Below are 12,224 nucleotides of genomic sequence, written 5' to 3'. Positions count from 1 at the left end.
CAGGTACCTATTTGCTGCTAGGTGAACAGGACAACAGGTGTAAGGAAACGTGTCGAAATGTTTCCACCCGCCGGGAATCGAACCCGGGCCCTCCGTGTGTGAAGCGGGAGCTTTAGCCACCAGGCCACCGGGCCTGGTGCAACTAATGTGACATTTTATTGTGGCAACGTTTCGCTCTCCAGGAGCTTTATCAAGCCATTACAAACAATACATGGACACAGAGGGTATATATAGGCTCAGAGTGAGGTGCAATACTAGTGGTAGTGGTAGTAGTAGTAGTGATAAAAGTTGTAGTAGTAGTAGTAGTAGTAATACAAAATGGTAGAGCAATTAATTCGTACATGAGTAAAAGGATATAAAAGCTATTACTTGGGTAACATAAAAATAGGTTGGACAAATATAGACTGGATAGAGGCAGCCTGTTTCAGTGTTCACTCTCTGTAATGTGCTTTGTGTAGTATAACAGGAGAGACTATGTGATGGCAGGGTTTACTGTTTTCAGGAGGATTCTTGCTAAGACTTAAGACTTCAGAGATGGTGAAGCTGCCATCTCTGAAGTCTTAGCAAGAATCCTCCTGAAAACAGTAAACCCTGCCATCACATAGTCTCTCCTGTTATACTACACAAAGCACATTACAGAGAGTGAACACTGAAACAGGCTGCCTCTATCCAGTCTATATTTGTCCAACCTATTTTTATGTTACCCAAGTAATAGCTTTTATATCCTTTTACTCATGTACGAATTAATTGCTCTACCATTTTGTATTACTACTACTACTACTACTACAACTTTTATCACTACTACTACTACCACTACCACTAGTATTGCACCTCACTCTGAGCCTATATATACCCTCTGTGTCCATGTATTGTTTGTAATGGCTTGATAAAGCTCCTGGAGAGCGAAACGTTGCCACAATAAAATGTCACATTAGTTGCACTTGTGTTCTTTTACTTTACATATTGTCGGTAATTCTACCAACTTTATTACAACTCAGCTCATGTATACCAAAAAAAATAATGAATGGATTTCAGAAAGTAATAAACAAAAAAATACAGTAATGTAAAAAAAAATGGAAGTTGTGGTTGGGTTTTAAGGGCTATAACTCCATGAGCTGTATGAACAGTGGTATACCTGGAGAGGGTGTGGGGGTCAACGCCCCCGCGGCCCGGTCCGTGACCAATTCTCGTGTTTTTTAACACGTTAATTAAATTAACTTTGGTTTCTAAAATTTATTGATAGTATATATAAATAGGACCGTGATGGTGTATGCTGTAGTGACCCTATAAACTCCAAACATTTTTATGGCTGCACTTAAGACATCATTTACACAACTTTCGTTTAATTACTTTTGTACACTTCATTAATCAACAACAAATTCAACAATTGCATAAACATAGATAGGGTAGGTAAAAGACTATTAAACTTACGGGAATATGTAATTAGTGTAATTATAGGTTAATAACCATCGTGCACCAATCTCCCAGCTTATTTTTTTTTTTAAATTTACAGCACCTTGTGATTGTGTTTGGCCGGTAATTTTCTGGCGCACTTTGCACTCGTTCTCTGGACGCGTTTAATGGGGTTTTACTATATTGTCTCTCACCCTAAATATTTTTTTTGCCGATTTTTGTCTTTCATATTTTGGGACACCACTCATATATGTGACTATTACCTTCATTATAAACAGGCAGGAATGCCCGTTTTTTCCAAGCTGTGATGGCTGACGTGTTATCTCTGCTTCCAGTATATGTTTTATATTGTTCCTGACTCTCCTCGGTCCTACAATCCGTCGAAACCTTTGAAAGCGACCAACTACACTAAGATTTGGCAAGCGTCCATGGATGGGCTCCAGTTATGCATCTCGCGGTCCTACAGAGACATTCCTCTTTGTCAGCTTTCATTGTCCATTTTCTTTTCCCCTTGTCCCTCCCCGCCCGCCTGCCAGCTCTCTTATATCTGCTCCCTCACTCCTCTCCTTGCTTACTCCTCTGTCTGCTCGCTCACCCCTCTGTCTGCTTGCTTATTCCTCAATCTGCTCGCCAACTCCTCTGTATCTGCTCTCTCTCCTCTCTATCTGCTCACTCTCTTTCTTTAGGGTAGATCTTTAGCCAAAATAAATGTAAAGTCAGGGAAAAAATGAACAGCAATTTACATTTTCATCTCCATTGTTAATAACTTGTTGGGTGGTACAGGAACAGAGTTATGAACGTTTTGTAATGACTTCATTAATTTATGATGCATATAATTTTGTTAAAATTCAAGGAATAACACACATTACATGCTCTTCGATAACATTCAGACCCAGTAGCATGTTACTCATTTTGTGAAGACCGTTTTTTTGTGTCATTTCGATACCGTCGTTTTTTGTGTGTTGACGATTGTGTCCTTTTCTCCTTGTTAACAGTAGTGAACAGTCCTAGCTAGTTTTGTATATGACTGCCTAAGTTATACGGTTAGCACAAGACTTGGTCCCTTTTGATATGTCATTTGCATATACAGTATTAGGACTCGAGACAGTTGTAGTACTGTTACTGTCACATCCTGATGTCTCATCCCGTAATGTTTCTCTCTACGTTCCTTCATATACTCTCCGATCCATTCAGTATATCTTTTATTCCTGCTTGTTCTAATTCCTCTCTCAGATTAACTTGAGGTAGGTAGGTAGCTGTGTGTGTGCGTGTGTATATATATATATGTCGTGCCAAATAGGTCAAACTGCGATTTTGGCTGAAATAGCAAAACTCTTCTTGTCGAATAAGGCAAGCAAAAATTTGTGTATGCAATAATTTCGCAAAAAATATTCTGAACCTAACGAAAAAAATATATTTCATTGTGTTTGTTTATTATTAAATTATCATAAGCATATATAATATATATTTAATTGTATTAGGCTAAATTAAATTGCGCTTGTTATAATAAGGTTAGGCAAGTTTTCTAGTTCTTTTAGTACAAAATTATTAATTTTTACATTAACGTAAATGAAAAAATATATCTTTAAACATATAATGGGAAATTTTAGAAAGGACTTAATTTTGGCACGAGACACACACACACACACACACACACACACACACACACACACACACACACACACACACACACACACACACACACACAGATATTAGGAAGTATTTCTTCAGTCATAGAGTTGTAAGGCAGTGGAATAGCCTAGAAAATGACGTAGTGGAGGCAGGAACCATACACAGTTTTAAGACGAGGTTTGATAAAGCTCATGGAGCGGGGAGAGAGAGGGCCCAGTAGCAACCGGTGAAGAGGCAGGGCCAGGAGCTAAGACTCGACCCCTGCAACCACAAATAGGTGAGTACAAATAGGTGCGTACACACACACACACACACACACACACACACACACACACACACACACACACACACACACACACACACACACACACACACACACACACACACACACAAGGGGCTCCAGAAAGACGGAGAGGTGGGGTACACCACCATGTGCTGGACACGGTACACACAACCGAGGAAGAAGTGAAGAGGCTTCTGAGTGAGCTAGATACCTCAAAGGCAATGGGGCCAGATAACACCTCTCCATGGGTGCTGAGAGAGGGAGTAGAGGTGCTATGTGCACCCCTAACAACAATATTCAATACATCTATCGAAACAGGGAGATTGCCTGAGGCATGAAAGACAGCAAATGTAGTCCCAATCTTTAAAAAAGGAGACAGACATGAAGCACTAAACTACAAACCAGTGTCACTGACATGTATAGTATGCAAAGTCATGGAGAAGATTGTCAGGAGAAGAGTGGTGGAGCACCTAGAAAGGAATGAGCTTATCAATGACAGCCAACATGGTTTCAGGGACGGGAAATCCTGTGTCACAAACCTGGAGTTCTATGACATGGTGACAGCAGTAAGACAAGAGAGAGAAGGGTGGGTGGATTGCATTTTCTTGGACTGTAAGAAGGCGTTTGACACAGTTCCATACAAGAGATTAGAGCAAAAACTGGAGGACCAAGTAGGGATAACAGGGAAGGCACTGCAATGGATCAGGGAATACTTGTCAGGAAGACAGCAGTGAGTCATGGTACGTGGTGCATTGTCAGAGTGGGCACCTGTGACCAGCGGGGTCCCACAGGGGTCAGTCCTAGGACCAGTATTGCTTCTGGTATTTGTGAACGACATGACGGAATGTCCCTGTTTGCAGATGATGTGAAGTTGATGAGAAGAATTCATTTGATCGAAGACCAGGTAGAACTACAAAGGGATCTGGACAGGCTGCAGACCTGGTCCAGCAATTGGCTCCTGGAGTTCAACCCCATCAAGCGCAAAGTCGTGAAGATTGGGGAAGGGCAAAGAAGACTGCAGACGGAATACAGTCTAGGGGGCCAGAGACTACAAACCTCACTCAAGGAAAAAGAGTATAACACCAGGCACATTGTTACAAAAAACGCGATTCTAAAAGCTTAGAGATCTCCAGTGAATACTAGAAAGGACTGCCCTTCTAGCATCCAGCCTGTTACTGGGTTTTCGTAACAAGTAGTCAGTATCCTTGTCCAATTATCCATTAGAATTCAGTATGATTCAATAGTGCTTCAGGATTACAAGTGGTAGGCTACTAACTAGAGAAATTAAAATTTAATAAATTTATTAGTCATTAAGTTGTCTAGGCGTATATCAAATTAAATTAAATTATTCACAGTAATTAAAATAATATCAATTCACTCGAGTACAGTATTATTGTGCTGAAAGCACATATCACATTTATAATTCTTAAGTACCGTCTGGTACATTAACATTTAATAAGATATTACAAATATGTACAAGTAAGTATGTATGTGTGTAAGTGCTCTAAGTAGTTCGCTATGTCTCACGACTCGACTAGACTTAAACAAGTGACTGACAAAGTCCTCAAATAAACTAACTTCTTGACCAACTGGTAATCAGAACAGTCTGCTTGAACAACAAAAAGAATGCTAAGCCCAATAGCAATATAACAAGCAACTGCGACACAGAATCAGAAACAAGGAGATAATATAACGACACTAAGTAGGGACCATCTGCAGATCCTCCACAAAAGTCACAAAACTCCCATACTACTGAATCTAAGTTCAGCATAAGAAAATCCCCGACTGTGACAGTACACAGATACCAGTACAAGTTAAGTGAAAAGCTACAGCTCAGGACCTGAGATGCTCAGAGTGTCTATGAGACACACAACCTCAGTATAATGTCGAAAATCACTAAGTCTATACAAGGTTCTGTGAACAGAGTTCTACAGAACTAACAAGAATAATGAGACAGACAATCTGTCCAACCACCAAGAGAGTCTAGAGCAGACTGAATACTTCAGGCGAGGTGAGGACACCCCCCCCCCCCTCGATCACGTGATAGCTCCGTGGGTCGCTGCCCAGCAAGAAGCCGGCAGTCTAACGAGCCACAAGGGATAATTACAGTTAGACAATCAAGGCTTGAACTGAGCACACATGTTACATCCTACCTAACAAGTCAAATAACAATATAAAGCAATACGTTTACGATTTAGCTATTATCGCAAATACAAGCAATATAAAATTATATGAAAAGATAATTATATATATACATAATAATCATTGCAACCCATTCAGGGGTTGCAACACACATCTCCTGAAGTGCACATAAACCAAATAACTGCTGCAGCATATGGGTGCCTAGCAAACCTCAGAACAGCATTCCGACATCTTAATAAGGAATCGTTCAGGACCCTGTACACTGTGTACGTTAGGCCCATATTGGAGTATGCGGCACCAGTTTGGAACCCACACCTAGCCAAGCATGTAAAGAAACTAGAGAAAGCACAAAGGTTTGCAACAAGACTAGTCCCAGAGTTAAGAGGTATGTCCTATGAGGAGAGGTTAAAGGAAATCAACCTGACGACATTAGAGGACAGGAGAGATAGGGGGGACATGATAACGACTTACAAAATACTGAGAGGAATTGACAAGGTGGACAAAGACAGGATGTTCCAGAGACTGGACACAGCAACACGGGGACACAGTTGGAAGCTGAAGACACAGATGAATCAAAGGGATGTTAGGAAGTATTTCTTCAGCCACAGAGTAGTCAGGAAGTGGAATAGTTTGGGAAGCGATGTAATGGAGGCAGGATCCATACATAGCTTTAAGCAGAGGTACGATAAAGCTCATGGTTCAGGGAGAGTGACCTAGTAGCAACCAGTGAAGAGGCGGGGCCAGGAGCTTGGACTCGACCCCTGCAACCTCAACTAGGTGAGTACACACACACACACACACACATATATATATATATATTGTACCCACGAAACAAGTGGTATTGATCAATAACACTGCGCTAACCAAGGAGTCAAACCCATGCTGTTTTGGTCCGCCTCATGGTAAGAGAAAACGCTTGACGCTTTAGACCACCAGACCACACAATCCTTGTGGTCTAAAGCGTCATGCATTTTCACTTACCATGAGGCTGGCCAAAACAGCATGGGTTCGACTCCTTGGTTAGTAAACTGAATGGTAGCCTTAGACCTCTTGTGTTGCAATCAACACATCATCAGGAGCTTGCAATATTGCAGAAAAGAGGAGGTCCACACAAATAAGATCCCAAATGGATGAACAATAGATTAAAACATCTCATTGGTCAAAACAGAGGCATATATAGGCATATCAAAAGAGGAGAGTTAAGAAATCAGTATATTCAATTAAAGATATAAATAAGAAAAGGAATAAGAAAAGCAAAAAGGGATTATGAGCCTAAGGTCACAAGGGATTCGAAGGCTAACCCAAAAGGGTTCTTTCAGGTATACAGAAGTAAGATTAGGGACAAGATTGGCCCACTTAAGAGTAACTCTGGTCAGATCACTGACAGTGATAAGGATATGTGTGAAATTTTCAATACTTCCTCTCAGTTTTTACCCAGGAAAATACTAGTGATATTCCTGAAATAATAGATTATGTAGAACAGGACGATAATAAACTATGCACGATTGCGGTAACTAGTGACATGGTCCTCAGACAAATAGAGAAATTAAAACCTAACAAATCCCCAGGCCCTGATGAACTGTTTGCAAGGGTGTTAAAGGAATATAATGAGGAACTTAGCATACCTTTGGCTTATCTTTTCAACATATCACTACAAACTGGCAAAGTGCCTGGTAAGTGGAAAATGGCAAATGTAATACTTATTTACAAGGCAGGTGACACGTCCTTGGCTTCGAACTATAGTGGGAAAATTTATGGAATCAATAATTGCCGAAGCAATTCATAGCCATCTTGATAGGCATAAATTGATTAATGAATCTCAACATGGTTTTACAAAGGGGCATTCCTGTCTTACGAATTTACTAACTTTTTTCACTAAGGTGTTTGAGGAGGTAGATCATGGTAATGAATATTGTATATTGTGGACTTCAGTAAGGCTTTCACTAGAGTTCCACATCAGAGGCTCTTGAGGAAACTTAAGGCACACGGAATAGGAGGAGAAATTTTTTCCTGGGTAGAGGCGTGGCTGACAATTAGGCAGCAGAGAGTTTGCATAAATGGGGAGAAATCAGAATGGGGGCACGTCACAAGCAGTGTTCCTCAGGGATCAGTGTTGGACCCGTTGTTGTTCACAATTTACATAAACGACATAGATGAAGGAATAAATAGCGACATAAGCAGATTTGCTGATGACACCAAAATAGGCCGTCCAATTCATTCTATTGAGGACACTAGAGCACTCCAGGATTTGAATAGACTGATGCAATGGTTGGAGAAGTGGCAGATGCAGTTCAATATAGACAAATGCAAAGTTCTAAATGTTGGACAGGAAAATAACCATGCCACATATAAACTAAATAATGTAGATGTTAATACTACAGATTGCAAAAAGAATTAAGGAGTTCTGGTTAGCAGTAATCTAAAACCAAGACAACAGTGCATTAGTGTTTGCAATAAAGCTAACAGAATCCTTGGCTTCATATCTAGAAGTATAAATAATAGAAGTCCTCAGATTGTTCTTCAACTCTATATATCCTTGGTTAGGCCTCATTTAGATTATGCTGCTCAGTTCTGGTCACAGTATTACAGAATGGATATAATTGCACTGGAAAATGTACAGAGGAGGATGACAAAGATGATCCCATGTATCAGAAATCTTCCCTATGAGTATAGACTGAGGGCCCTGAATCTGCACTCTCTCAAAGGGCGTAGAATTAGGGGGGGATATGATCGAGGTGTATAAATGGAAAACAGGAATAAATAAAGGGGATGTAAATAGCGTGCTGAAAATTTCCAGCCAAGACAGGACTTGCAGCAATGGTTTTAAGTTGGAAAAATTAAGAGTCAGGAAGGATATAGGAAAGCACTGGTTTGGTAATAGAGTTGTGGATGAGTGGAACAAACTCCCGAGTACAGTTATTGAGGCTAAAATGTTGTGTAGTTTTAAAAATAGGTTAGATAAATACATGAGTGGGTGTGGGTGGGTGTGAGTTGGGCCTGACTAGCTTGTGCTGCTGGGTCTGGTGCCATGTTCCTTCCTTGAGTGGAGGTGACCAGACTGGGTGGGTCATTGGGCTAATACGGGGGGGGACATGGACCTGCTCCGCATGGGTCAGTAGGCCTGCTGCAGTGTTCCTTCTTTCTTATGTTCTTATGTTCTTATTACATTTTTCATCCACCCTGAGACTAAATAAATATTTTCTTACATTCTTCTGCATTTTCAGCTTCCTGCTATATCCCCTTGACCTTGGTCCCCTTAATTCAGACAGCCTGCCTCTACCTGCTCTTTCAGTTCTTTTTAAGTTTTTGAGCACATTGATCATTGCCCACTTGTCCCTCTCTCCTCTAAGGTCATCTGGTTTACTTCAGTCTTTCATCATAGTGCATTCCTCTCAGTTCCTGTACTAGCCTGATTGCAAACCTTTGGACCTCTAAGAGTGTCCACATACTTGACCAGGTTGGGTTCCATGCTGGAGCCGCATACTAAGTGATTGACATAACATATGTAGTACTGAATAGTAGCAATTCATTCATTACTCTTCCATTCTGATTTCTCCCTTATTGTTACTCTCTACCTTATATCATTCAGGTGCTCCTTAACCCACTGGAGCACTCTGCCTGTTCCTCTAATTCCATGATTAATCTCTGGTATGATACTGTATCAGATGCTTTCCTGCAGCCCAAGAAGATGCAGTCTGCCTAGCCCTGTCTTTCTTGTTTTATCTTTGTAACTTTCTCATAAAACTTCAGCAAGTTTTTAAGACGAGGATTTCCACCCTTAAATCTGTACTTGATTTCTTTCCTTTACTGTCTGCTTCAGAAATTTTGACAGTATGCATGCTAGAGATACCTGCCTGTAGTTAAGTCTGTTTCCATTTTTATATATATATGAAGACCACATTTGCCTTTTTACAATTTTCTGCCATTTGCCCTAATTGCAGAGATTTCTTGAATACCTTTGATGTTGGGTCACAGTGGTTCTGTTCCTACTCTCAGCATCCATGAAAATATGTCATCTGGTCCCTTTACTTTTTGGTACATCAGCTCATTTAATAGTAAAGTGATGTGTTCCAGTACTTGTTGATCAGATTGACTACAGTGTCTTCTGGTAGCTCAACACTTTTCTTTTATCTATAAAGACCTCTTTGAATCTTTGGGTAATTTTTTTACACACATCTGTCATTCTCCATCAGCATTCCTTCCTTCCTTTTCAGGCTTATCACTTAGTTCTTCACAGTTGTCTTCTTATGTGGCTGTGGACTAACTTTGGTTCTGTTTTGGCCTTTTATGCTATATGATTTTCCTGTCAGTTTTCTGTCTCTTCTTAAACTCGATAAATTTCATATCAAACTTTCTTTCCTGCTCACCATTTATCTTTTTCTCCATCTCCTCCAGTATCTTTGCCTAGGTTTTAAAGATAAATTTCCCTTTGATCCCATTTGTTTCCACATTCGTTTCATCAGCCCTGTATGCTACTAGTGGTCATTCCTTGTTTCCTTCATTGTTCCTCTCACCCCCCAGCTGTACTCCATTTGCCCAACAACAACCTATTCCTTTGTTTTGTTCTTGTTATTGATGTATAATAGGTTGCTCTGAGGGAACCCAATGTTGAGTGTGGAGGGGAAGGTCCAAGCTAACAGTACATTGTGTATGTGTTATGAACTCTTAGGTTCAAGGTATTGTGTATAGGTCAACATTGTTAAGGTGATGTTTCATAAACTTGAATAACTAATATTCATATTTTTTGGCGTATTGTGTTCATTGTTCTTTCCACAAATAAAAGTTACTTTAATTTACGGCTAAGCATTGTATTTGTGTATCTTATTTTACCGCCAGACGGTCAGCTGTACGTGGGCACCATTGCGGATTTCGCGGGGCTGGAGCCTCTAATCTACCGTGAACCATTACGAACTGAGCAATATGATCTCTCCACCTTAAATTGTAAGTTGAAATGCTCTTATGAAGTTTACTGCTTTATGAATTACATGTCTTTTTACATGCAATTTTGTATAAAATTGTAATTACTAAATGACTTTTGTCTTTTTGCAGCTCCTAACTTTGTAAGTTCTTTTGCTCTGGGGGATTTTGTATACTTCTTTTTCCGGGAGATTGCTGTGGAGTACCTCAACTGTGGCAAGGTATGCATGCCCCTCTCCAACATTCTTTTTGAACCATTAACTGTACCATTTTTTCAAATATGTGTTATCAAAATGTATAACACAGTTAATAAAAGGTAAGGTAGTGTGCTTAGATATAAACTGGGCAGTTATCTTGTGTCCTTTATCAGACACTGCACTAAGCATTTGAAAGACTAATAGCCAATACTACTCTGGTTAAAGTAAGGGTGAAAGCAGTGTTGTTTATGCCAGTTAAATAATGCATACAGTACAATGCAATACAATGCATATATTGAATTCCTGGATTACTTCTTCATCATATTTAATGCTATGAGTACAGGCTAGAAATATATTAATAAAGTTTTTCATTGGTGTGTTTTTAGACCCTGTACTCAAGAGTGGCCCGGGTATGTCGCCACGACAAGGGGGGACCTCACAAGTTTCGCAACAAATGGACTTCCTACCTCAAGTCCAGACTCAACTGCTCCGTCTCCGGGGATTTTCCTTTCTACTTCAATGAGATACGTGAGTAGCAAGCAGATTTTTTCATATTCTGTTTTTTTACTACATTTCTTGTAAGTACTGTACTTGCAAAGGAAGTTATGTTAAATGTGAATGATTGCTCATGGAGTCAAATCAGATGAGCTGATGTACACATTTACCTTTGATGAGTTTTGAGAGTCTTTCTACTCCTGGAGCCTAGCCATGAGCTAGGTTCCAGGAACTGCAACATCCTGAGAATTGCAATACTCTGTACAGTGGAACCTCAAAAATCGAACTGCTCCCAGCTCAACCAATTATGTAAGTGTATTTTTGTAAGTGCTTTTATAAGTGTATTTTTGAGGGTTTGAAATGGACTAATCTAATTTACATTATTCCTGATGGGAATAAATTCATTCGGTAACAGCACTTGGACAGCCTTCTGGACTGAAGAAAGTTCGATATTTGAGGTTCCACTGTACTTCCCATCTCCACAGCTCAAGTCCAACTAACCACTTTCACTTAATCCCTGTTTAAATGTCACAATACCTTGCTTGCATGCTGACAGCATGTCTAGTAAAGAACTGTTTGTCTCCACTTCAATTTAACATGCAGTATGTTCATAATACAGTATCACAAATTTTTTATTTGTTATATATTATGTAATTAATTTTCAGAGGCAACAACAGAACCTGTTGAAGGGCGCTATGGAGGCCATGCCACAACTCTGCTCTATGGTGTTTTTACTACCCCAGAAAATTCCATTCCTGGTTCTGCTGTGTGTGCATTCACATTCCAAGATATCATGGACACTTTTGAAGGCCCCTTTAAGGGTCAGGCTTCTGTAAATGCCAATTGGTTGCCCGTTCAGGGAACAAAGGTGAGATTTAATATTCAACATTTGTAAATAAATATTTTTGATTTAATGGGAACCAAGGGACATGTACATCAAGAAATGCTAAATCCTCATGGGCCAACAAAAGCAAGCAGCAGTGGAAGTTCGATCCTTTGTCCATTATTTGTAACCCTATTTTAATGCATTTAATCTGTTGGTAATTGCTGTGCTACGTGGTCTATGGGATCAGACGTAGTGACAGGAGAGCTATGGCTGCAAAACTTGTCAAGTAGACAAAGGTACATACTGTGTGTGTGTGTGT

General features: G+C 40.0%; 1 protein-coding gene across 2 annotated transcripts in view; it reads left to right on the top strand.

The window, feature by feature from the left end:
• Positions 1–11,989, top strand: part of LOC128689055 (semaphorin-1A) — a 205,373-nt gene extending 193,384 nt beyond the window's left edge. For both annotated transcript variants that reach the window (XM_070087426.1, XM_070087425.1), the window contains exons 5-8: positions 10,307–10,411; positions 10,520–10,608; positions 10,971–11,112; positions 11,745–11,989. In XM_070087426.1, the coding sequence (XP_069943527.1) occupies positions 10,307–10,411; positions 10,520–10,608; positions 10,971–11,112; positions 11,745–11,974 (566 nt within the window). In that variant the 3' untranslated portion in view covers positions 11,975–11,989. The remainder of the gene's footprint in view (positions 1–10,306; positions 10,412–10,519; positions 10,609–10,970; positions 11,113–11,744) is intronic.
• The last annotated feature ends 235 nt before the right edge of the window (positions 11,990–12,224 follow it).

This window comes from Cherax quadricarinatus, chromosome 21 (genome assembly GCF_038502225.1).
Source record: "Cherax quadricarinatus isolate ZL_2023a chromosome 21, ASM3850222v1, whole genome shotgun sequence".
NCBI classification, from domain to species: domain Eukaryota; kingdom Metazoa; phylum Arthropoda; class Malacostraca; order Decapoda; family Parastacidae; genus Cherax; species Cherax quadricarinatus.
This window is presented reverse-complemented; position numbering and strand designations above follow the sequence as displayed.